Source organism: Nansenia antarctica (assembly GCF_963989245.1).
Source record: "Nansenia antarctica genome assembly, chromosome: 9".
In the NCBI taxonomy this organism is placed as follows: Eukaryota; Metazoa; Chordata; class Actinopteri; order Argentiniformes; family Microstomatidae; genus Nansenia; species Nansenia antarctica.
In genome coordinates this window covers 23,878,029-23,902,495 of record NC_137679.1, presented here as the reverse complement: position 1 = coordinate 23,902,495, position 24,467 = coordinate 23,878,029, and the positions used below count along the sequence as shown (strand labels likewise).

General features: G+C 43.6%; 2 protein-coding genes across 2 annotated transcripts in view; one reads left to right on the top strand and one right to left on the bottom strand.

The window, feature by feature from the left end:
• Positions 1–1,746: 1,746 nt before the first annotated feature.
• On the top strand, positions 1,747–6,159 carry LOC308165480 (cholesterol side-chain cleavage enzyme, mitochondrial-like; the record flags this gene model as incomplete). The annotated part of the gene is made up of 9 exons (XM_080539630.1): positions 1,747–2,024; positions 2,336–2,491; positions 2,938–3,137; positions 3,290–3,493; positions 4,094–4,257; positions 4,467–4,633; positions 4,909–4,987; positions 5,310–5,501; positions 6,037–6,159. The coding sequence occupies 9 exons, from the start codon at positions 1,747–1,749 to the stop codon at positions 6,157–6,159; spliced, it is 1,563 nt and encodes a 520-aa protein (XP_080395756.1).
• Positions 6,160–6,957: 798 nt separating this feature from the next.
• ccdc33 (coiled-coil domain containing 33) overlaps positions 6,958–24,467 on the bottom strand; it is a gene marked incomplete at both ends in the record, with an annotated part of 62,018 nt that continues 44,508 nt past the window's right edge. The window contains 9 exons of the mRNA XM_080539629.1: positions 6,958–6,996; positions 7,366–7,455; positions 7,634–7,761; positions 8,459–8,552; positions 8,943–9,074; positions 9,306–9,394; positions 10,523–10,718; positions 13,652–13,715; positions 13,941–14,107. Coding sequence (XP_080395755.1) covers positions 6,958–6,996; positions 7,366–7,455; positions 7,634–7,761; positions 8,459–8,552; positions 8,943–9,074; positions 9,306–9,394; positions 10,523–10,718; positions 13,652–13,715; positions 13,941–14,107 — 999 coding nt within the window. The remainder of the gene's footprint in view (positions 6,997–7,365; positions 7,456–7,633; positions 7,762–8,458; positions 8,553–8,942; positions 9,075–9,305; positions 9,395–10,522; positions 10,719–13,651; positions 13,716–13,940; positions 14,108–24,467) is intronic.

Here is a 24,467-nt window from a genome sequence, read left to right as displayed (position 1 = left end):
GTCCCTACATGTTTTAATAATAAAACAAAATAATTTGTCTGCTTTGTATGGTGTTTGGGTCCTTATTTATTTATCCGTATTTATCTTTGTGGATCCGTTCCAAAACATGAACGTCAACAGCCCAAGATCTGCGTGTTTCTGCAGCTGACCTCTGACTCTCTCCACATTGGCCTTCCTTTCCTCAACAGCTGTTTAGAGAGAAAACATTCTTACTCAAGGTCTCTGGACTAGGACAGTATTTAGCACAATGTAATGATCAAAAAGATAAAACCAACCTGACGCTTATGGTGATATGAGAATTCAAATGCTTCTGCCTTTTCAAATGCATCTACACTTTTTCAGAAAGGCTAATTTAGCTGTTTTGAGACAGGGGTGCAAACTTGTCACCTTTCTGCTAAATTAGCCGTTTTACTTCAAAATAATCTAAAATAGTTTTTTTTTTTTTGGGGGGGGGGGGTGTCTATGTCTCATCCAAGTCACATGATGACTATTCTTCAAACTAATCTTCCTGTCTGCTAAACTCCGCTGCTGTTGAAATAACTTCATGCAGCTAGGTACAATTCTAGACAGTGTGGAGGACAGTCACAGTAAGCAACCTGTTCTCAACATAATTATGTGGGTGTTAAGGGCCGCCGCTGAGACCACCATTAGTGAATGTCAATCTTTCAGCCCTGGACTCAATGCATGGTGAGGCCAGGCCTCCCTTGCCCACCCATTTTCTGTGATTTGGTCAATCACATATTGCCATGAAAAAAATTGCATTACATTGACTTCTATGAGAAACCACTTTCCTGGGGGAGGCCTGGCCTCCCTCAATACAAACGGATAGGGATTCTGGCCTGTCGGTGCTTTACAATTGCAATATTGGGTTTTAGCCATGGAAAAATTCTGATTTATAAACAAAACGGAAATAATATTAATATAAAATAAATATTATAAAAAATATGTTTTTTGTTTAATAAATATAATTATTGCTTTTTTAAATCTCTCTCTCTTCTCTCAAATTATTGGGGAGGCCAGGCCTCCTCCACCTCTATGGAGGAGCCTCCACTGTATAGTATATAGTATAGTAGTGGGAAGAAGGTTATTGCTCGACATGCCTCAGATCCCGGTCACCAAGCTTCGGTTCGAGCGCTTGTTCATAGAACAACCTTGCCGGGAGCGACGGCTACAGGTACCACTTCATCTTCAATGACCGACCGTGTTTGCGAGCAAAAGATCTGAGTGTGCGTGTTTATAGCTGAACATGACCTGTCTTTCACAATGGCTCAGCCACTTGTCGATTTGTGCAAGAAGCTATCAGAAGACCAAAATGCACTGACAAAGCTGTCCGTTTCCAATCAGCACGCCAGCTATTTCAACACACATGGCCTTTGTCCCTGAATTTAAAAAACGGCTGTGTGAAAAGCTTAAAAAAGCAACGTTTTCAATGAATATCGACGATGAATATCGACGATGCAGGAGCTCAAAGATATCCTGGAGTCCAATGGTCTTGACTGGTCACTAGTCATCAGTATTCAACTTGATGTAGATCTATTGATCTATTGTTATAGTGACATCAATCTATGACTTGAGGCAAAGTCCAACAGTAACCAGCCAGGAGTTACTGTATCTAACATACGATTCTGGGTGAGGAGGAGAGCCTTGACTCATGGCAGGAGGGGGGGCTGAATATAAACAGCACACCAGCTGTCCCTGGGAGACACAGGAGGAGTGGGAGGTTGAGGGAGAGACAGAGGTTTTATGATGGCACGGTGGAGCGGTCTGTGGTGCAGGCCTGGGGCACTGCCTCTGTCGTGGCCCGGTGGACACAGCATGCCCAGCGCCTGCCAGAGCAGCAGTATGCCAGTGGTCAAACAGGCAGTGTACCCAAACAGCAGCCCCACCATACGGCCCTTCAACGACATCCCTGGGCTCTGGAGGAACAGTGTGGCCAACCTCTACAGCTTCTGGAAGCTGGACGGCTTCAGGAACCTCCACAGATTCATGGTGCACAACTTCAACACCTTCGGACCCATTTACAGGTAGGCTATAGAAGGAGAGAGAGACGTTACTTTGTGAGAAATTATGACAGTCCATGCTGAAGCTTTGAATACCAGTGCTGTATTGACAACTAAAATGTTTACTGTCTGTTCTACGAACACTAAATGACACCGGTTTCAACATTTATGCTGTAGACAAAACATTTCATTTTGACCTCGTCTGACATTCTCTCCAGATACAAATACAAAAATTGCAACAAACCGAGAGTCCTACAATAACAAATAGAAAAGAAAGTGAATTATACAATTTCAATTATATGATATAGTTATGTTCTCCTTCATTCTGCTGCAAGGGAGAAAATAGGCTACTATGAGAGTGTGAACATCATCAACCCAGAGGATGCGGCTATCCTGTTCAAAGCAGAGGGCCACTACCCCAAGAGGTTAACTGTGGAGCCATGGACCGAATACAGAGACTACAGCAACCACAATTATGGAGTCTTACTGAAGTATGTAGTATTCTGACACACCTATCCTGCACACCTTTACTTACCTTTACGCAAAATCAATGTAAACCTGCTATGATAGGCAGGGGCAGAGCTCTCCACTGTGATGTTTTCAGAAGAGCTTAATGCACCTGTGTCAGATTCAAAAACACAGAATGCTAAACCTTGTAACCAGAGACTGAGACTTGAGCGATTGTCCAGCCAACAAAACAGAGGTCTAAGTACAAAAGCTCAACTATTGATTACATTTATAGGTTGAAAACATCACGTGGACAGTTTGTCCTAGGGATTCTTGTTATTCATATAGTCTTAAGTAATCATTGCCATATTGTTATTGTCTTAAATAAAATTTTCCCACAACCTGACACCAGTTATAGCCTTTCTGATAAAGAAGTTGAACCAGGGAGGTCTATCCCGAGCTATAAGGTTGGGCCAACTTGTCCCCACAGGGATGGAGAGGACTGGCGATCCAACAGAGTGGTTCTCAACAGAGAGGTGATCTCCCCTAAGGTCCTGGGGAACTTTTTCCCTCTGCTGGACGAGGTGGGACTTGACTTTGTGGCCCGCGTCCATAGGAAGATAGAGAGAAGTGGCCAGAACAAATGGACCACGGATCTCTCTCATGAACTCTTCAAATTTGCGCTGGAATGTAAGGTTTGGCTTCATCTCATCTCTCAACATTGTAGGCCCCCAAAAATGGGAATCCTTTATTACATGGGCATATTGAGCTAAAAACAAATCTATAATATCTCTTATCGAGTCTAACTCTCTCATGTCTCATCTGTGCTCTGACCCGTGAAGCCGTGGGCTCGGTGCTGTACGGAGAGCGTCTGGGGCTGCTGTTGGACGACATTGACCCTGAGGCCCAGCATTTCATCGAGTGTGTCTCCATCATGTTCAAGACAAGCACGCCCATGCTGTACATCCCCCCAAGCCTGCTGAGGAGGGTGGGGGCCAAGGTGTGGCGGGACCATGCGGCAGCCTGGGACGGTATCTTCAACCAGGGTAGGGCTACACCAGGGGGAGGAAATACAGCAGGAAGACTAAGATACACTGATAAACTGTTCAAGATTGTGCTCTTAACAGGATATCAAAACTATGAATGGACCTATCGCCAAGCCACGCCCCAAAATATAAATTGTCCAATCATATCACAGCAAAAGTCACTACAGACAGAAAACTCGGACAAACAACTCGCTAATATCTGATGGTGAAAACCTTCTAGACGAAATATTCTTGTCATCTTTAAAAAAAAACATGTCTATTACTTGCTGTGGTAAATCAGAAATCAGACATTTTCCAACTCCCGCCATTGTAAGTCATTGAATGTCATTCAGTCACGGTCGGTCAGTCAGTCACTGTCAGTGAAGCGTTGTTTGTTTGTCTGAGTTTTCAAAGGGGGCGTGGCTTAGCGATAGGTCCATAGTCTTAGAAGTGAACACACAATCTAGCAAATTAATTCAGCAGTGAAGAACAAATTAGGCGCACACACACGCAAAAACACACACAAAGTGTCAGTGAGGTTTATGCAGTGGGACACTGTGCATAAATAAAGGTTTACTAATCAGTGTTACTGTGTTGTGTTGTGGTGTTGTGGCTCCCCAGCGGACCGCTGCATCCAGAAGATCTACAGAGAGTTGCGTCAGGAGCCTGGTGGCAGCCCTGGGAAATACCCTGGAGTCCTAGCCAGCCTGCTGATGCTCGACAAGCTCTCCATCGAGGACATAAAGGCCAGCGTCACTGAGCTGATGGCGGGAGGAGTTGACACGGTAAACGCACATGAGCTATACTCCAGACGACAAGAACAACACTGTATCCATAGATAATACGAGTTGTGTTGATACTGTACTGTATGTTCTGTTCATATTCATGTCATGTGATTATTGTTTCCTGTGTTGATAATCCCCTTCTAATTACCCAATTCAATGAGATTGGAGCTGGTTGACAGTGTAGGGGCCTGTTGTTGGGTGTATTTCAGACATCTATAACCCTGCTGTGGACGCTGTATGAGCTGGCCAGACACCCAGATCTACAGGAGGAGCTGAGGATGGAGGTGGCTGCTGCCAGGGCTGCTACACAGGGAGACATGATAGAGATGATAAAGAACGTGCCTCTGCTCAAAGGAGCCCTGAAGGAAACACTGAGGTGAGAAACGGCGAAAGCACATGTGAATCAGACACAATATCAATAAAGATATTGACTCGAACTCATCTAAATAAGTATGTCATTACCGATCATGGAATTTTACAATTTACAATTGCATGTTGCATGTTCATAAAGGTGCCATCTGTTGGCTACCGGCTTTAAAAGTCAAGGCTACCTCTCACTTTCCAGTTTCAGATTTTTCTGTTTCCTGAGAGAGCAGTTCTGTTCTACCATCAATGCTAATCATATTTCCTGACTTTCCTTTGCACCCTCAGGTTGCATCCTGTGGCCGTGACCTTGCAGAGATACACAACAGAAGATGTTGTTATTCAAAACTACCAGATACCGTCTGGGGTAAGAGGCTATGGAGGACACACTGGTCCTTACTTTATCATGCGCTCTGGGTATTGTTTTGGAGAGCAGAGTTTTGTTTCATTACTGTGTGTTGGATTGGGGTCCACTGAGAGCCTGGCTGTACATACGTCATAGGGGGTTGATGTTAATTATAGTGGGGTGTGTAATGTATTGATTGCCCCTCTGTGTGTGTGTGTGTCTGTGTGTGTGTGTCAAGGACAAGATGCAGCCTTGGTTGAAGGACATGTGAGAGACTGACAGTCAATGCTGACAGTCAATGCCGTGTGTGTGTGTGTGTGTGTGTGTGTGTGTGTGTGTTCAGACTCTGGTCCAGCTGGGGCTGTATGCAATGGGCAGAGACCCTGGGGTGTTCCCCAGGCCTGAGCAGTACCTGCCCTCTCGATGGCTCAGGACAGAGAGACACTACTTCAGGAGCCTGGGGTTCGGCTTCGGCCCACGCCAGTGTCTGGGCCGCAGGATCGCTGAGACAGAGATGCAGCTCTTCCTCATCCATGTGAGCTATAGAGTTACTACTCGCCAATGTCAAATGTGATGAAACAGAACGACGGCATGTTAACTTATTCTACAGTATTGTTGTATCTCTGATTGCGTGTTCCCTGTGTCCTGTCATAACATTACATTGATTGTCCTACAAAGACACTTTTAGATTTATATTTAGTAATCTAAAAATTATAATATGATATGATGTATAGATATGATAGACATGATTTATAGATATGATAGATATGATATGACCACTTTTCAAAAAAAATGCCGGTCGAGAGAGGACGCTGGTGTTGCTTGTTCGCCGCTTCTCTGCCCGAAATCTAGGTGTAATTGCAGTATACAGAGTAGATTGTCCTACAAAGACACTTAGATTTAGATTTAGTAATCTAAAAATTAATTAGACCCCTATACTTTCTTTTATTTATTTATTTGTTTCTTTTTATTTTACTACTCGATCTTTTCAGTTTGTAAAGCGTCTTTTGGTGTCTAGAAAAGCGCTATATAAGTCTAATGTATTATTATTATTATTATTATTATTACAGATGCTTGAGAACTTCCGGGTTGAGAAAGAACGACACGTGGAGGTGCGGACTACCTTTGAGATGATCCTGCTGCCAGAGAAGCCGATTATGTTGACCTTGAGGCCTTTACACAGTAATCGGTGACCGAGCTGTTCAGAGGAGATGGTGGCGGCATCAGGTGAAGGAATGACCTCAAATACTGTCAAGTTGATCACCAACACCAAAACCCTGCAGGACAATGCTATTAAATGTTTTCCAAAAGCCTACAAAACTGGAACAATTTGACCTAATACGCTGTGTTAGTAGTATAGTAACGGTAGAACTGCAGCAACCATTGTTTGTATTGCCTGCCATGGTGATGTGAGATTATTCAATTCAATTATGGGCCGAAAATAACATGGTCTTTTTCCAATTAGTCGCATCGTGTCTTTTCAAATTGTTGTTCAGTGTATGGAAATAAGACAGTTTTTTGTTAGATTTTTTGTGAATGATTTATTATGTCTAAATAACTACTAAAAGTTATTTTAGTCATTATGTTCGAGTTTTAGTCATATGACGTGACCATGTCCTGGGAGTGCTGGATTTGTTACGAGTGATTCTAATGTTGGACCCAGATGTAGTGCAGAACACAGGAGGCGGAATGCGAAAGTAGAATTCAAAAATAAAGGTACTCTTTATTGAGCAATCGGGCAATAATTCATCCGAACTATAAACGGTACAAACAAAAGTAGGAGAAGGTTTAGTCTCCAAAAATACAAATAAGTGTGCAATGCAGTTACACAGTATACACCTATACAGCGATTAGACACAGCTGTTATCAATCACCGACATTAGGACAGACAGAGAAACAAATACACATCAAAGGGGGCGCCAAAGGGTCGCTCAACAGTAGAGCGATCCCCAACCTGACAGGATTAGGTCTTGCCAGTGGTAAGGTGGGGGTCACTTCGGAGGCTTCAGCTGCCTGCATCTGCTACGGCCCTGCAAGGAGTCACACACACTCAGACTTACTTATACTTCACAATCAATTACATATACAGATGTTATGTAAATACATAATGCCAGACATTGCAGGAAAGTAATACTGCACTGACCGGGGAAAGATCATGCAGGATTGTAGTTGATGTTCGTGCAAAGCCATAGTTCTGCTCACTTAGTCTGGTCAACATCTCCTGTTTCTGTCTTCCCCATTGCTTTGAGTTTTCCTCCAGCTGAAAGCACACACACACACACACACACACACACACACACACACACACACACACACACAGTATTTGACTTTATCTTGTGTTTATTAGAGATGTGTGTGTGTGTGTGTGTGTGTGTATACTGAACTCTTTATGGGTATACCTGAGTCTCCAGTGTGCGTACTCTTGCCTGAGCCTTCTCCAGCTTACTCAGCAGACTCAGCCTCTCTTTGTCAGGGAAGACCTGCTGTGTCTAAGAGGAGAACCACAATCAGAGAACCTCAGCACCATGTTAATTCAGTGTGTGTGTGTGTGTGTGTGTGTGTGTGTGTGTGTGTGTGTGTGTGTGTGTGCGTGCGTGCGTGTGCGTGTGCCTGTGTCTGTTGGAGGGTTGCTGAACCTGTACATGCTGTGTGTTCTATGACATTCACCTGTGTTGGCTGTTGGATGATGATAGGGGCGGGCTGCTGGCGTAACTTCACCAACTCTCCTCTGAGGCGACAGTTCTCTGCTGCCAGGGCAGACTCCATCTCTGCCTTTCTGTCGTCATCCTCACCCACTGTAGGCACATGGGTCAGAGCGGACGCTAAGCCATCGGGTGTCTGAGTACTGTTGTAGTTTTATATAATTTAATACTGAGAATTTAGGGTCCTTCTGCATGCTGGGGAATCTGGCTGTTGAGGAAGGCTTTTCCTTCCTGAAGAGGTGGGCCAAGAACTGTGGCGCAGAAAGATTATGATTGGCCATTATATCCAAAACATCTAATCCACCCCGCCCTCCTCTCTACTGCTCTGTGACCTTGGTCTTCCAGTAAAGAAAGACCGGAAAGATAGGACAGTCATACAAGACAAACCTTCTCCTCTTGCCAACCATTGTAAGCACAGAGATAGATTTCTCTGAATTGTTTCTTACATGTTCTCCTACAGTACCTCATCATGATGACGGCTTTTCCTTCCTGAAGAGGTGGGCCAAGAACTGTGGCGCAGAAAGATTATGATTGGCCATTATATCCAAAACATCTAATCCACCCCGCCCTCCTCTCTACTGCTCTGTGACCTTGGTCTTCCAGTAAGGAAAGACCGGAAAGATAGGACAGTCATACAAGACAAACCTTCTCCTCTTGCCAACCATTGTAAGCACAGAGATAGATTTCTCTGAATTGTTTCTTACATGTTCTCCTACAGTAACACTTTATGATGACCCCACTAAAGATAACTAGTGTGAAAAACAACAAAGAGTACACACACTCTTCTTACCCGTTTGCTTTTTCGACAACTTCTTTCTTTCTACGTTCTCCTTATTTCTCTCTGTCAGTTTATTATCCAGAACTTTCTCCATCTTCTCAATGACCTATAATCAAATAGCACAGCATTAACAAAGTTCTGGTCATCAGAGAGAAAACAAGTCGGGGGTGAACATAGACTCTCCACACTGGAGAGGGTCGCTGAGACGACAGAGTGAAGGTGTTTTTATTTGGTTTTAATAAAAACTCAACACCATGTATACAATCAAACTATTTCATATCAAACATTTAGACAACAACCAACATAGCATTAGACAAACTAAGAGACATAAATTGTAGTGTTGTAGTGTTCAGTGTTCAGTGTTCTGTGTTCGACACAGTGAAGGGGCGAGCTAGGGTTCAGTGAGACATGCCAGGAAAGGCTGAGCTGCGTTCCAGGTGAGAGAGCAGACAGGTCAACTAGTCTAGTGTCAGTAGAATGAGCCGTGGTTGACCACCTTCTCCTGCTGTTTGACTGTGGCCTCCAGACCTCCCATCTTGGCCATGCGGCTCTGGTAGTGCTGCAGGGTGGTCTGCTGCTGCTGGTGGGCTGTCTGTAGTCTCAGCAACTCCTTCTCACTGTCGTTCTTCTGAGAGAGGACAACACACACACACACACACACACACACACACACACACACACACACACACAGGCTCATAGTCTATATAACACAGAACATACAGGATCTACGTGACATTTCGAATGATCTCTGCTGTATGCAAGAGCTGGACAGGTAAAGTGCTCTACGTAGATGCACGCGCGCACGTGGGTGGGTGTGTGTGCGTGTGATGTGATGTGGAGAGATGGCTTGGCTGCTCACCCTGATCAGTTCGTTCTGCAGCTGTTGGATCTTATTCCTCTGACACACAGCCTTACTGGACTCACTAGCCAGCTTGAACGTCAGAGAGCCTGCGACCACACACAAGACAACCACAAGACAACCACGACAGTCAGCAGAACTCAGGGCTGACTGATGACCACAGTGACAAGTGACCACACACTATTGTAGTTAGTGATGCATGTGTGTATAAGTACTGAGGAAGAATCAGACCTACAAACCATGTTAGACGTGGATTGGTTTGTCAGCTGGATTTAGTCCAAGACAAGAGTCTGGGGCTGTTCTCATATATATTATATTCATAGTTACAATATATTTCCATAGTGCAGTATGATGAGTCTGTACCATTTGAATCGAAAATACCAGAACTGGTGTGATATCTGAGGTTCTTCAATGGTATCATGGTAAATGGCTCTTCAGATTGGTTGTTTGATCTAAAGTATCATTGAAAGCTTCAAAGTCTTCATGAAGTTGGAAAGATTTAACAAATGTCAGGGCTGAGCCGCACACACATCTACAATAATAATAATGAATAAATCCAACCATTATCTAAACCTGTGAAACTGAACAAATAAATTCCTTATTAAAGGCAATTAAATCTGGTGTTTCTTGCTTTGATGGCCTCAAAAAAGGCTTTTAAAACCTTTTTAAAGTCCTTTCAGTGAGGGTCACAAACTGTCCTTCAGGAGATAAGGGATGCCACAGCCACACAGCTTATCAGGGCATGTGGCCTAAATGAGCTGCCTTATCACAGCATGGCACAGACCGCCGGGGAAGAGACTCCCATGAGGATTAGCTACAGCACACAGAGTATCAGTTTACACCTCCTAATAAAAAATCCATAACAACCTTTGAAAAGTTTGACTGCTGTCAGCAGGGAGACACAACTTTCCTGGCAGTCAAATGAATGGTTGTATACAGTGCATGGGAAGATTATTATTATTATTTTATTTTATTTTTTTACATTTTTGTTAAATTCTAAAATGAATTGGAGAAAATTATATATCTATTGGAATACTTATGCAATACTTATTTTCAGAAAAGTGTACTTCCATTGAAAATGCTCAAGAGATATCACTAATTTGGTTCCTCAGAGATGTGAAAGATGTATTAATTCCATTGAGCTGTAGCAGTTAAGATATTAGATGTTTGTGACATTGGACGAGCAGGGATCGACTGAGGAGGGGCCACAGCTGTACCTATCCTGTCAGCGATCTCGGCCTTGGTCATGACATCGATGTCGGTGTCGTCCAGCAGGTTGCGTCCCAGGTCCTGGTGCAGAGTCAGGTCACTGCGTAGATGGCTGTTGTCTGACTCCAGACTGACCACCTGGGTCCGCAGGGCGATGATGTCCTCTGCCATCTTACGCATGGCTGTGCGGTAGTTCTCCACCTCCTGATGAGGAACAGAGACGTTAGCACCGACCCATTGTTATCACTCAGATTACAGGCACAGATACTCATGTGGCATACGTCAAATCGAGTTGAAAACCCACCCGTAATCTAGAAAAAAACTAATATCCTCTCCTATCAACATAATATTAGTCTCCTGCATAGAGTCCCTCAGTGCTAGCCTACTCTCTCTCCTGCTTGGCCCTGAACTGGGGGAAACAGAGACCCTGTCTGGCATCCAGCTATACATGAGGACCAGTGGAGGCTAGTAGAGGTAGAAATTGGAGGATGGGCTCACTGTAATGCATGGAATGGAATAACGAATGAACACATGTCTGATACTGTTCGTTATTCCATTCCATGCATTGCAATGAGGCCGTTCTCCGATTTCTACCTGTAAGCGCCTCCCCTCATATGGACCATTAACCCTAGGAACTCCCCTGCCTGAGGAGGACAGCCTTTAAAATACCAAAACCTCAACAAGACCTTCACAAAGATCCACTATCGACACTGACCACCAAAAAGCTGATGCGATCCCTGTTCAAACAGAGCTGTTGAATGACATTAGTATGAATATATGTCATGATAAAACCCTTCTGATGTGTGTCATAACAGAGTAACACAGGCGTTATACTTCGTCTCCACCACTAGGTGTCTCTTCTGTGCCATCTTGCGTAGTCTGACTCTCACCACAGGACCAAGTCTCACTGCGCCAAACAGGATTAGCCAACAGCCATCTCAGCTTCAGCTAAACATGTCTGACAATTTGTCACATGGCACAATGTCTGCATAATGAACACTCATATCATCAGGTTTCCTTTCATGTTTTTCACATGTGAGAAATGGTTATTAGGACATAAGAGAATGCCAGGCCAGGGGGATTTGTGTTAAATGCCATCCTGGTGGATATGCCTGTAATGGATTGTCCGTGGCTGGGTGACAATGTAATCGTCCCTCTGCACCTCGGCTCCTGTCTGGGCCTTTTGGCACAGAGGGGCTTTATCCAGGGATTTGGGGATAAACCCTCCTGGTGCATGCTGCAGGGGAGTCTCCCCCTTCTGAAATCCCATTCAGGAAACAAGCAGGTACATTCATCCACTTGGGCAGGGTGGACCAGCAGTCAAGGACGACCTCCCTTTTAGTTATTTTCACTCACAGACAATTATTTTCATTAACATAAGACAATTCACATCCCTTTTTGGGTTATACAGTTCTATAAATAAGAGTCACATATTTTCTTTCCCTTTTCTTTTCTCTTGCTAATGTGAATGTGGACCCAGCTGGCTCAATCATTGGCGACCATACAATGAAGCGCTGGCCTCGGCCGGATGGCAATTACCGCTGGGCCATTGTTGGCCTCTCCTCATCGTGGCCGTTTCTCTGTGTGAGGCATGTGCCTGTTGTGAAGCTGCACACAGGTGCCTTGTTCCTCTGCTGTCACATGCTCCCCGCCTTCAGACTGGGGGTCAGAGTGTGTGTGAAGAGCTGAAAATGGGGGTGCTGAGAGTAGGTTCTGGGTATGGGGGTGGGGTGGGGTGAAGGGAGGAGGAGGCGGAGGAGGAGGAGGAGGAATCACCGATTAGGAGATTGCAATCTAGGGAGGTGGTGTGGTTTGGTGGCTCCCCCGGGACCTTGGGATGAAATTGAGCGTCTAATTGAAAGGGCAGGCACAAGGTGAGAATCACGACTGCAGATGAGACGGGAGATGGGGCTCTGCTGAGGGACGGGGGGGCATGATGGCGGGGAGGGAGGGAGGGGCTCCATATGATGAGACTGGGAGGCCCAATCATCTGGGTCAAATAATGGGGGCCCTCTCTGTCTCTCTCTATGAATTCTGAGGGCGGGCCTCTGCTCACTGTGCTTTGAAGACACATGAAGGGCCCCAGACGCCACACTTACTGTCGCTCTAGGACAATTACATCACAAACAGATGGCAGCCCCCTCCCTGGAAAGCATTGTGATGAAAGGGTGTGTGTGTGTGTGTGTGTCCCAGAGTGTGCTGGTATGAACAAGGGGGGTAATGAAAGATAATATATTCTTTTCAGCACATTATCACCATGACTGAAATATATAAATATGTGCAGGGTCACCTTGAAATGGTCTCACTAGAGTTCATAGCTCTTTGTTTTGATGAAATGATAAACACGCAAACCTACTGTAGTTTCACTATATATGAAAGTGAAAAACGGCAAATGTATTCATGTGTTTTTGTTTGAGCAATGCCTCTATATTCTCTCAAGCTGCACAACAGGAAATCATCTGCAAGTGGCGGGGAGGTCAGGCAGTGAAAATGAGGCCACCGACAATGACCGGATACATAATGGACGCCCTCCAGACCCCTTTCCAATAACAGAAGAATCTGTGTCTCATCAGCGCAATTGTGTTTGTCCCTCCGACAGAGAGAAATATGAATCTATTCCTTCATCCTGGGTGTTGAGGAGATGAGGAGCAGCCAGTCCTGTAAGACACCTCAGGGTGTCTCAGACCCACAGGAGTCAGAGCTGGCCAGGCCAGGCACACTGATGTGCCTCTCACAAGACCGAGCAAAGCAGGACTCATCATGTGGTCCCTGATTGGCTCTCTAGCATCAATAACCAGCATACACCAACCAACGGGGGCCATGTCTCCAGGCAGCTGGCCTGGGTGGGATCTGCTATGCAAAGGGCCTTGAGACTTGAGTCTGTCAAGGTCCCCAGAGAGGAGCTGGAGCACCGGCATAATGCCTACGCATCACTCTCTCCCAACTGACAGGAAGAGTTTGAGTTAGAGGACAGGCTCATTTGTATGCACGGAATGGATTGCATGCATTACAATGAGCCTGTCCTTCGATTTGTACCTCCACCAGCCTCTTCTGATACATACTGTAATACAAATGTTGTTCACGTTTTTGGGATTCATATAGCTTATTAAGGAATGTGTGTAGACAGGTTTACTTACCTTCGTTTGGAGGTCAGTGACCTCTGCTATGTGGGGGTCATCCTCAAAGTTTGGAAGAGGGGGTCTGAGGAAGCGTCACAACGGATTTTGACCATTTAAAACAATGGAGGGATCCAATCAATTGAGAGAATACAGCCTTTATTAATGTTAGCCTAACTACAGCAGTTACCAGAAACGTTAAGGTGGTATTTGACTTTTTGGATGTAGGTGTTGTCATTGTGAATGTTACCGGGCTTACCGTTTGTGTGGAGAATGTACTTGATAGGTGTGTTTTTTTTTAGAAGGGTACCCAGATTTGTTGTTCTGTGTGGCTTCTGCTTTCCCTCCTGGTCTGTCCTGATGCTGTGGTGCCGAGGTATGAGGCTGAGGTCTGGCTGTGCTGAAGAGGTACTGGTAGTCTGGGAGGATCTGGGCCAGCGCATCGTAGGGTGGCAGACTGTGTCCTTCCTGCTGGAGCTGTGTAGGAAAAGCATAGCCTACTATGGTAAATAATGTTGAGTGTACCATTTCTAAGCTCAAGGCCCATTATCTCTCTGTATTGTAAGTATAAAAACCTGTGCCTGATACATTTAATATAGTGTTTGGAAGTAATGCACGCTAATACATAATCATATTGTATGATTTAAAAAAAATAATAATTAATACTTCCATCAGTTTTACAGACACAACATATTAATTCATACCAGCAACTTTTTACCAGCAACTTTTTCGTAAATACTACACCAGTAGCCTGCACAATCCATAAAAACTTCCACTGCAGTTTGATGGATGCAGCCTACAGTATCTGGCATATTGACAAGGAAAAGAAAAGCCATTTTCACACAATAGAAGTAGCAGCTCTACAACCTTTCCGTACTCACGATGCTCGAGTATGGCCTATAATACCTCTTCATCTCCTCAACATAAAGGCAGTTTCATCACTATGGTAAATCTAACCCTGTGCTACTGTGGGGGAGCTCTTGCTCAACAGCCCAACAGTATATCCCTCTTACCTTGGATGTTCAATTGATTATGGTTACCAGGGAGTAGACAACTGGTGATATGGACAAAGCCAACGACAATGTATGTGTAGTTAACCCACCTGCCTATCCCTCGTAGACAAATACTACCCATGTGTTTACCTAAAGCGGTCAATGAACCTCAGTAGCAGAGAGCCTACCTTCACTGGTGCAGGGATGGAGTTTTTTTTTTGGGATGCCTGCATTGGACAACAAACCTTCTAGTCCTTATCAGGATAACTAACACACAACTGGATAGAGCAAAGGAAAGACCAAGCTCTGCCACTGAGTGCCTCCAATGACCCGGTAACCACAACACAAGTCTCCCGTAGCAACTTTCCAGGCCAATGAGGGGAGTGTATCGGTGTCTTCAACGTGAAGCTTTCACAGTAAACACGCCTTCTCCACTGCACTGGAAACGCTAGACAGTAAGAGAATATGAAAGAGCGTGAGATTAATCCATTCTTAATCCCTCAGCTCCTTTCATAATGTCTCAACTTTATGAAAGAAATTAATGCTTTTCCTCTTTGTGTCTGGAGGCAGCAGGTAAAAATCAATACAAATCAAAGGGAGGCCCCAGTAGACAGAACACACCAGCCATCAGATGAATGCTGCCTCAGTCTCCATTAGTGGATTGACGGTGACTGACTGATGATGTTTTGGAGACGTGCTGCGAGACCCCTGCAGGTCGCTTGTTGCCAGCGCTACTGAACACAGCAAGGGGCCGACGTCAAATCCCTGTTACATCTCCGCCCACCCTGAGCCAGAGACACTCACAATCCAAACGGATTGTTTCTTTGTCCTATTATATCCTATCCTTTGTAAGATGGTGGTGCTGAGTACGAGATGTGAGGGTATTCATGTATTTCTCATTGTGTTGTATTCTTAGCTTTTCCTCCAAACTGTAAAAGAAGCCCTCCATTCTAAAATATGAATGTTGGTCTGTTTAACAAGTTGTGCGGTACCGTACATGGTTAAGCAGCATTTATCTAAGCAGGACTGTTCAATGGCCAATACAAGGATCAATGTGTCCTCCCCTGAGCCATAGCTCTGTCCACCTCATTAGTGCTCTGGGCCAGGCCATCAGTGAGGGCGCAGGATCTCATCTGAATGAGAGACTCAACTGGATGAATAATGATGAGAGGTAGAGACCATACTTCAGAGCCAGTAATGATGAGTCCTCTCTGTCCCTTGTTGACCCTGGTCACGACCACATCTCCCCCAACGTCTGCACAATGGCATTCCTCTACAACAACGTCTTCAAAAGCATTTTCAAAATCACCGTAAAAATCGAAAATAAAAAGATTTGAGATGGAAATAGAACATACATGAAAGACAATGTCCATGCCCGATTGCAACCGTCCAGTTTTGTTTTCTGACTCTGACTGATTGTCATGGCAACAGAGCTGGACAGAAGAACTCCCTACTCACCTTAACACTTGACCATACATGTTATTACATGTGTCTGCTCCCTATTTCAACATGGACAGTTTAAAATTGCATATTGGATGTTGCATCATGTTGAAAATTATGACAAACACTAATAACTGAAAACAACCAAGGCTTCCAACTAAAGTGATAATCAGAGCAGGTAATAATAATTCACATTCTTTGATAATAAATCCCATACACTAAAGGCCTAGTCTTTTATGAGTTGTGTTGATATGCATTTATTCAAACATGTTGCCATGAAATTTCCTCTGTGAGGCATGAAAAACCTAGCCATTTTAGTATTTGTAATAAAATAAATATTTTCTTAAATGATTGATTTAATTCATGATAAATAATTCACTGTTATCCTCGCAGCTATGTGCTTATAATCTTCTCTATTCCAACAGGGAATAAAACCAGCAGCAAAAGTAACTAAGCCTAATATTACATTAGAATGTGCGGAGATGTCTGCAAATTGCTAAAACCGTCACAACAAAAATAATCAGATTCATGCCGTGTTCATGTGGCATTTAGCAGTCATTCCCTGTGTCCTGAATGAGAATGACCTCATCTTTATAATCAGTGTGGGGAACAGGAGACGTATGTTCCTATGCTGGAGAGCAGGGCCCCTCTGGCCCTGGGTTGCCCTGTGGGCCGTACTTGGTGATCTCTTGGAGGTCGCCTCTGAGGCAGCCATCAGCATTCAGCTCACAGCCTGCAAAATGCAGCAAATGGGATCTTCAGTGGAGTGACAGCTCTGAGTCTGCTGCCACACAGAGCTTCAATTAGCCTGCCAGAATAGGGCTAGTCCCAGGAGCTCTTTCTCTCTCTCTCTCTCCCTCCCTCTTTCCCTCACTCCCTCCCCACACTCTACCTTTTCCTCCCTCCCTCCTTCCTTCCTCACACTCTACCCCTCCCCCCCCCACTCCATCCATCCATCCATCCCTCCCTCATTCCTCACACTCTACCTCTCCCTGTGCTCCGTCCTCCTCTCCTGGTCAAACCAAGCAGAAACTGCAGTCAGAGTGCTAATGGAGATGCAGGTAATGGGGGATGTTGGGAGGTGTTGAAGGAGGCTGGGGGAGAGTAGAGAAGGGAGGGAGCCATGTTGACAGCTGGTCTCTCATTCAGCACTGACAAAAGAAGCAGTACTGAAGGGAACAGGAATGTTGGCTGTGCCTTTGCGTCACTGTCATTGCTGTGGATACCTTCATTAGAGGATTAGGATGTGGTTCAAATGACTACAAAAATCACGGATATAAAATAAATAAATAAAAGGCTTAAATAGTTATGCTTACTTCGCACAGGAGATATACCAAGATTAGTTTCTTCAAAAAAGAAAACGTTATTTTTTATTGATTTCCTTTAATGTTGAAAGGCTTGAATTATTCTACAACTCTAAATCCCAATATACAGTAATGGACAGTGATGTCCATGGGAAACACATTCTGCAAGCCAGCGGTAAATCGTATACATATTTATGAGCAATTCTGGGATAAAAAACCTGAGAAACCAGAGATGGTGCAATGAAAATATCTGTTTTGAATGCATCCACAGTCATGGTACTACGTATATGCAGGGCCTGTAAGTACGTTTTGATTTCATTCACTGCAATTACTTATAATACTTACTAAAATATGATTTTCCTGCTTCATCTTATTAATGACTTAAAATGCGTCCAATCCTTTGTTTTCTCCTTTCAATTGAAATCAATCTAAAATTATGCTAAAATGATTAACAATAATATCTTCTTATAACACAGATTTTTATTTTTTTACCTAATCCGAAATCTGAAATCAATTTTATTCTTGACGATAGAAGTATCAGCTTGATAGTGATTGATCTACATCAAATGACCTGCAATAACATCAAATTGTGTTCAATCAAATTTTAACTAATTGTTTCACATTGTTTAAAATGTGCTATGCTACACCAATTTAATTACTTGATTCCCCAGAGAAAAAAGGCTGATTGCTCAGAGAGTAATCATAACTTTGCTTTGTCAGCACAATAAAAAAACATCTGACAGCCGTCGGGAGACTGTGGGTCATGGGTGTATGGGTGTTAAAAACATGGTGTGCGTATGTGTGTGTGTGTGTGTGTGTGTGTGTGTGTGTGTGTGTGTGTGTGTGTCAAGGACAAGATGCAGCCTTGGTTGAAGGACATGTGAGAGACTGACAGTCAATGCCATCCTCTATGAGAAACACAGTGGTAGTCAAGGATTAGCAATAACAGAGATTTGTCAATTGCTGTAATCTCTGCAGCAAGGTCATTGGTGCACAACAGAGCCTGTATATCACACCAAAAGAGGGGAGAAAAAAGATATATCTTACAACATCTGAAGATATTTAATTGAAATTAAAATGCATGTCGTCGCCGTCGCCCCCCCACCCCCCATTACATTTAAACATAAAACTGTACAATGTACGTCTCTAGCTCCCCTAAGTAGAACCTTGTTTAGATAATACTCTTTCTATTCAGAGTCAACCAACAGGGAGAGAACTGACTGAACACTAACGACTACATTTCACTGGAAGCGTCATCCTCAGCAGTGTGAGTTTCATTTCGGCACCCATTTCCAGAGAGTTGGAGTCTTGACTATTTTCTCCACCTGCCGCGCCTGAAAATTATCATATCAGCAACATACACTACAGTCTCAATACCAGCAACATACACTACAGTCTCAATACCAGCAACATACACTACAGTTTCAATACCAGCAACATACACTACAGTTTCAATGTCTACATCTGTAAATTGTAAATTTTAAATGTAAATTTCTGTTTCAAATGAAAAGCTGTATTAAAATACGGTAGTCATAGCAGAAACCCCACATAGGCTATAATTATATTATGTTAATAAGTTAAAAGAACACATGAAGGCACTGATCCATTGAGGCAGCGCTCATTCTGAAGTACTTCACATGTTTTTCCTGTTCAAGACATGATGGTGAAAAGCTCCTTCTCTGGTTTATTGGGTTTATCGCCGGTTTATACCGGTTTCTCTTGCCACAGCAACAATGTAACAGACATTTCCATCTTGCTTATGTTGCGATCAAAGTCGCGTGAAATGACATGTCGCACGATTGTGAAATATTAAAACCAATAACATTCTCATGGAAATGCTCAATATGCTCTGAATGATTTGTATAATGTAATACTGCTCTTTCTCTCGTTCTCTCTTTTGTTCTTTCATGCTCTTGTGCTCTCTCTCTCTCACTCTCACACACACACACACACACACACACACACACACACACACACACACACACACACACACACACACACACACACACACATCATAGCTGATGTTAGGTTTTCAACTGTGAACTGTGAACTCATGCCAGAACAGTCAAATACCTTTAACCTGCCAAAGAAGGGTTTATTGTTAGCTCATCTACATATATGCAGTTTAAGGAACAAGATTCATGAAATATGCAATCTAGTTGAATCAAATGACATTCATGTACTAGCTATATCAGAGACACATTTGGATTTATCATTTGAGGATTCAGAGGTTGCAATGTGGCTGAGTGGGTTAGTAACAACAAACTAGTGCTGAATATCTCTAAAACAAAATGTATGGTGTTTGGGTCTAGACATATGCTGGTCACTAATCCTCAACTAAGCTTATCACTTGGTGGAAAGCCAGTAGAACAAGTTAAAAAGACCAAGCTACTTGGCATTGTGCTGGGTGCTAAACTTACATGGACTGAACATATTGATAATATTGCAACTAAAATGGGTAAGAGCATTGCCTCACAAGGAAATGTATGTAACATCAAACACATAGTTTTGACATAGTCATAGTCAGTTAAAAACATTGTTTTTTTCCAGTCATTTGGTCATCTGCAGCTAAGAAAGATCTAAGAAAACTCCAAATCACTCAAAACAAACCTGCTACATTAGCTCTCCACTGTTCAATGCGCACAAATGTTTTGGAAATGCATAGAAATCTTCTCCCTGAGGAAAATAGATTCAGGAATGTCATAAATGACAATAAACCACAGTACTTTTCTGACCAAGTAGTGTATTATCAGAAATGAAAATAACTATCTGTCCAGACAGGCCATTTCAGGACAGGCCATCTCTTACCACCTAGACCTAGGACAAATCTGCTCAAATCTACTGTAATTTACAGAGCCATTTCAGGATGGAACTCTTTACCCAAGCATGTTAGTAAAACTAATTCTAGATGCACTTTCAAGAAAACAATAAAAGAGCACTTAATACAATTAACTATGAATGAACAGTAGATGATTTATCTTGTTAGCTGATCTGTTATTTCATTTATTTTATTTTTATTATTTTTTATTTTATTCCTGTCTTTTGTTATTATGATGTATGTATGTATGTATACAATGTTTACAATTGTCTGTATGTATATAATGTTGACAATTGTCCAAATATGATTTTTGTGTCGGACCCCAGTAAAACTAGCTAATGTCATGGCATTAAGTAAAGTTACCTTACATAAAATAAAATCAATAAATAGATAATACCTTGTCCTAGACAGTCTATTTTCTTCATGATCAACATGCAGTTTTACAATTAAACACACAATGTTACCACTTTCTGCTTAGGCTATAACTGTTTCACTTTTCGACCATTAAGGATGGATGACAACAGAGACTGAACCCAGAACAATTTATAATAAAGTGAAATTATACATTATATTATTGACGGCCATTATCAAAGGCAAACTCAATGTACAAAAATAGGGTTGGCTCTAGCAGCTCCGCAGTACAGCCATAGTAGAACCGCTTTCAGTATGGAAGGGACCTGAGGGTAGACCTGACAGAGCCTTATAGGAAATCATACCAGTGAGCTGCTAGACACAAGTAGACAATCTGGAACCAGCCGCTCCAGTGTGGAGAACAGTAAGTGTCGTCTATTGGCCATACTGAACCACAGCAGTATCGCTGTCTGCCTCTCCCCATCGGCACTGTGTGACCTTTCCAGTATCCAATACACGTGCAGCTTAATGACAAACACAAAAGTTGACATTTACACAGGCTGGCTTGCTGTTCAATGTTTCAAAGAAAACATGAAAATGCTAATGCTACCTGTAACCAAAAGGGACACATGAGAGTGAAAGACTTGTATTGCTTGAAAGTCAGGGAGGATTACGTTATATGTCTTATAACAACGAAATATTATATATGATATATTATGACATTATATAGAGAGAAATATATGGACTGATTGATGACAACGACGATGGAAGATACAGTATGGAAATCCAGGTGATGACCGTGAAGCCTGGTGGAAGTGGAGGTAGAAATCGTAGGACGGGCTCATTATAATGCATGAAATAGAATGAGGAATGGTATCAAACACGTGTTTCATTCCATTCTCCGCTCCATTCCATGCATTACAATGACCCCGTTCTCCAATCTGTGCCTCCACCAGCCTCCCCTGCTGATGACACATCATCGCAGGTCAGGTCACATCTGAGGCAACAGAAAGGGCGTGAAGATTGATGAGAGGGTGAGGTATGTGTCTGTGGTGCGATGAATCATCTTACGTTCGGCAGGACTGTCACTAAGATTTCATTTAAATCAGAGGGCAGACGTGGGCTGCGATAATGTAAGCAGCACCCTCCCTTTCCCTACCCCCAAAACACTGGTCTGAGTTTAGGGCAGTCTGGGGGATGTGATTACAGATTAGATTAGATTAGATTCAACCTTACTGTTGAATTGTTATTATACTGTGTAGAATGGGGTCCGTTCTCCATCAATCCCTCACCTACAACGGAAGAATCTACCACAAGGCTGAAGCAATGCAAAATATACCTTACATCTGATCTGCCGCTTCCTTCTCTGTGGCCCCTAGCTACAGCCGAGCACGGGGGGCTGGGACCTCGTCAATAGAGCAATCGCCATAACAGAGACAGAGTCAATGGACCAAATTATTGCCAGATAGATTGCCTCTGCTGTTGTGTGTACATACGTGTAAGACAGAGAGGGCATTTGTTTTGCTCAGTTTGTGATGCGTTCATTACAGCCATAGTCTCTATGCAACCTTGGAATAATGGCTATAATAACTAATGTCTAGATTGGAATTTATGGCATTACCGGTAGTGCGGGGGGCGTCAGGAGGTTAAATACCTACATTAGACTCCTATCGACCCAGAGGACCAAAGAACAGGAAGGCTTGATTAAATCCTGCAGAGAAACATTTTTACATTTCTAAATCTGATAAGACGTTGAAAAAAAAGTGATTAACCCTTCGGCTCTCTTTTACCCAGGACAATGTTCCTCCTGCATTACAACTTAGGGGGCCTTTCATGGGGGTCTCTTGATAGACAGGACCCGCATAGACAGGTGATAGCCCATTAGTCGGAGACGAGCCAATACAAGACAGCCAGGACAATAGCAGGAAATGCTGGGATGGCTTCATCGGATCTTTATCTGTTCGGAGAGGTGAGTGTGAGGTCACGGAGTAAGCTGACGAGGGTGAGAACATGGGAATGGCTGTAAATCTCTCTACACGCTCTGCTCCAGCTGCAGTGTACAGATACAGGCCTTTCTGCCTGGCACTTCAAACACTGCTGCCCAGCGCTACCTGCTCCGTCAGGGGCTGCAGCCGAGGAGCTCCCTGCCTCCCCACTCCGCCCTTATCTTAGAGGCACAGGAGGAGGCAGCACACACAACAGTGGACTTGACAGTAAATAAAGCTGATAAGAGCTGTCTTATGAGTCGGCGTTCTCTAAACAGGGGAATGATAGAGAGTTTTTCAGGGTGTTTTGTCAACATTGTTCCCAATATACTATGTAAACTCTAAAAACAGTGTTCTTCTCGATGGCTCTTTGAAACACCACAACGCTCTTTTGAAAACTTCTTTTCAGAACAGTACTGTCAAACCGCACATAATGACAGAGACTGAATTCAATTAATTTAAATAACTTAAAATAGCTTTAAACAAAATGCAGTAGGCTGGCTTTAATTGGACTCTTTGATTCTGCTCAGAGTGCTAATGATTAACGCGCGCCTGAAGCCTTCACACATGGCAGCCCTGCTCAGTGCCTTGGCTGATGATAACCCTGTGTGGTCAAGGTCTCTGAAGCACAGCTCTTGTCTGTAGCTTGGGTAGAAGAGTCAGTCAGAGGGAGGCGAGCCTCCCCCATCTATGACCCACCCACATGCCTCTAGTCTGCTCCACAGCCTGCCCGCCTGCCCGCCTTCCTGCCATTGTCTCTCAAGGCCAACAAGCCTTATGCTGCCTTGCCTTTGCCGGCATTACTATCGACAGGCTTTATTATGCTGCGGCTGCTCTGAGACCTTCTACTGCCTATAGGCTTTGTGCAGGGCATTGATTGTGCTGCTGAGAATCGTGAAGAGACTTCTATTCAAATGTGTGAAAAAGCATTTTTCATTATGACTGTAGGCTGATACTGACAGGGAGACGGGGGCTCACAATAACATGAAGGGATAGGCACCCGGGAGAGAAGAGAGAGAGAGGCTAGACTGGGTTGTGCATCAAGGTTAGAGAAGTTTATGTGAACAAGCTACATAACAAGAGTTAGGCTTTCATAACCGTAAACAAAGGAGGGGGATTACAGACAGCTTCTCTGCAGTACACATAGAACGCTCTCAAGACGTGCGTTGCTGCTCCACTCAAATGCTTTGTTCTCTGCCACACATCTCTGCTTTGAACAGGTGACATCAAGGAAATGTTTTTTCTGAACAGCTCCCTATAACAGTCTGTAATGACATTTAGAAAAAATTTGCAAAATGCAACAAGTTCTCAATCATAACTGTAGTGTACATGAAGAGAGGGAATTCTGAAATTATGAAACCACTTATACTGGTAAAACATCTAATGCTATCAGTTATCTAGAAAAAAACACTCTACCACTAGATGTCACTGTGGCCTCATTCCAACCTGCACCAACCTGACTGACGCGACCCCTCTGTGCCCGAGCGAGGAGGGCCAGGCAGCAGACAAGTTCTATAATGGTGATGCTCACATGGCTGTCTTTGTCTCTAAGCTAAAGTGTGGAGAGTGACTGAATGGCTATTACTATTCTGTGCCTGTCTCCCTCTCCCGTCTCCTCCCCCCTCTCCCCCCACCTTGTGCCTCCAATACTCTCAAACCACAACAGTGCCCAGCGCCAAGGGGCTCGGAAATTACTGTACATTCCGGCGCTGCTGGAGCAGGACTGCATACATTATGCTACATGTGAACCCTGGGTCCTGCCTGCAGGGAGGACCACAATGCTGCCATTAAAATATACAGAAAGGATTTCTCAGAGGCTTGCTGTTAATATTGAAATAATTACCTCCTAATGATTCCTTATGGAACTGGGTGGATTGAAATATTTACTGATATTAAGCTGGGTAGTGACAGATACCTTGCATTGCAAAGTGATTTGAGGACGGCAGA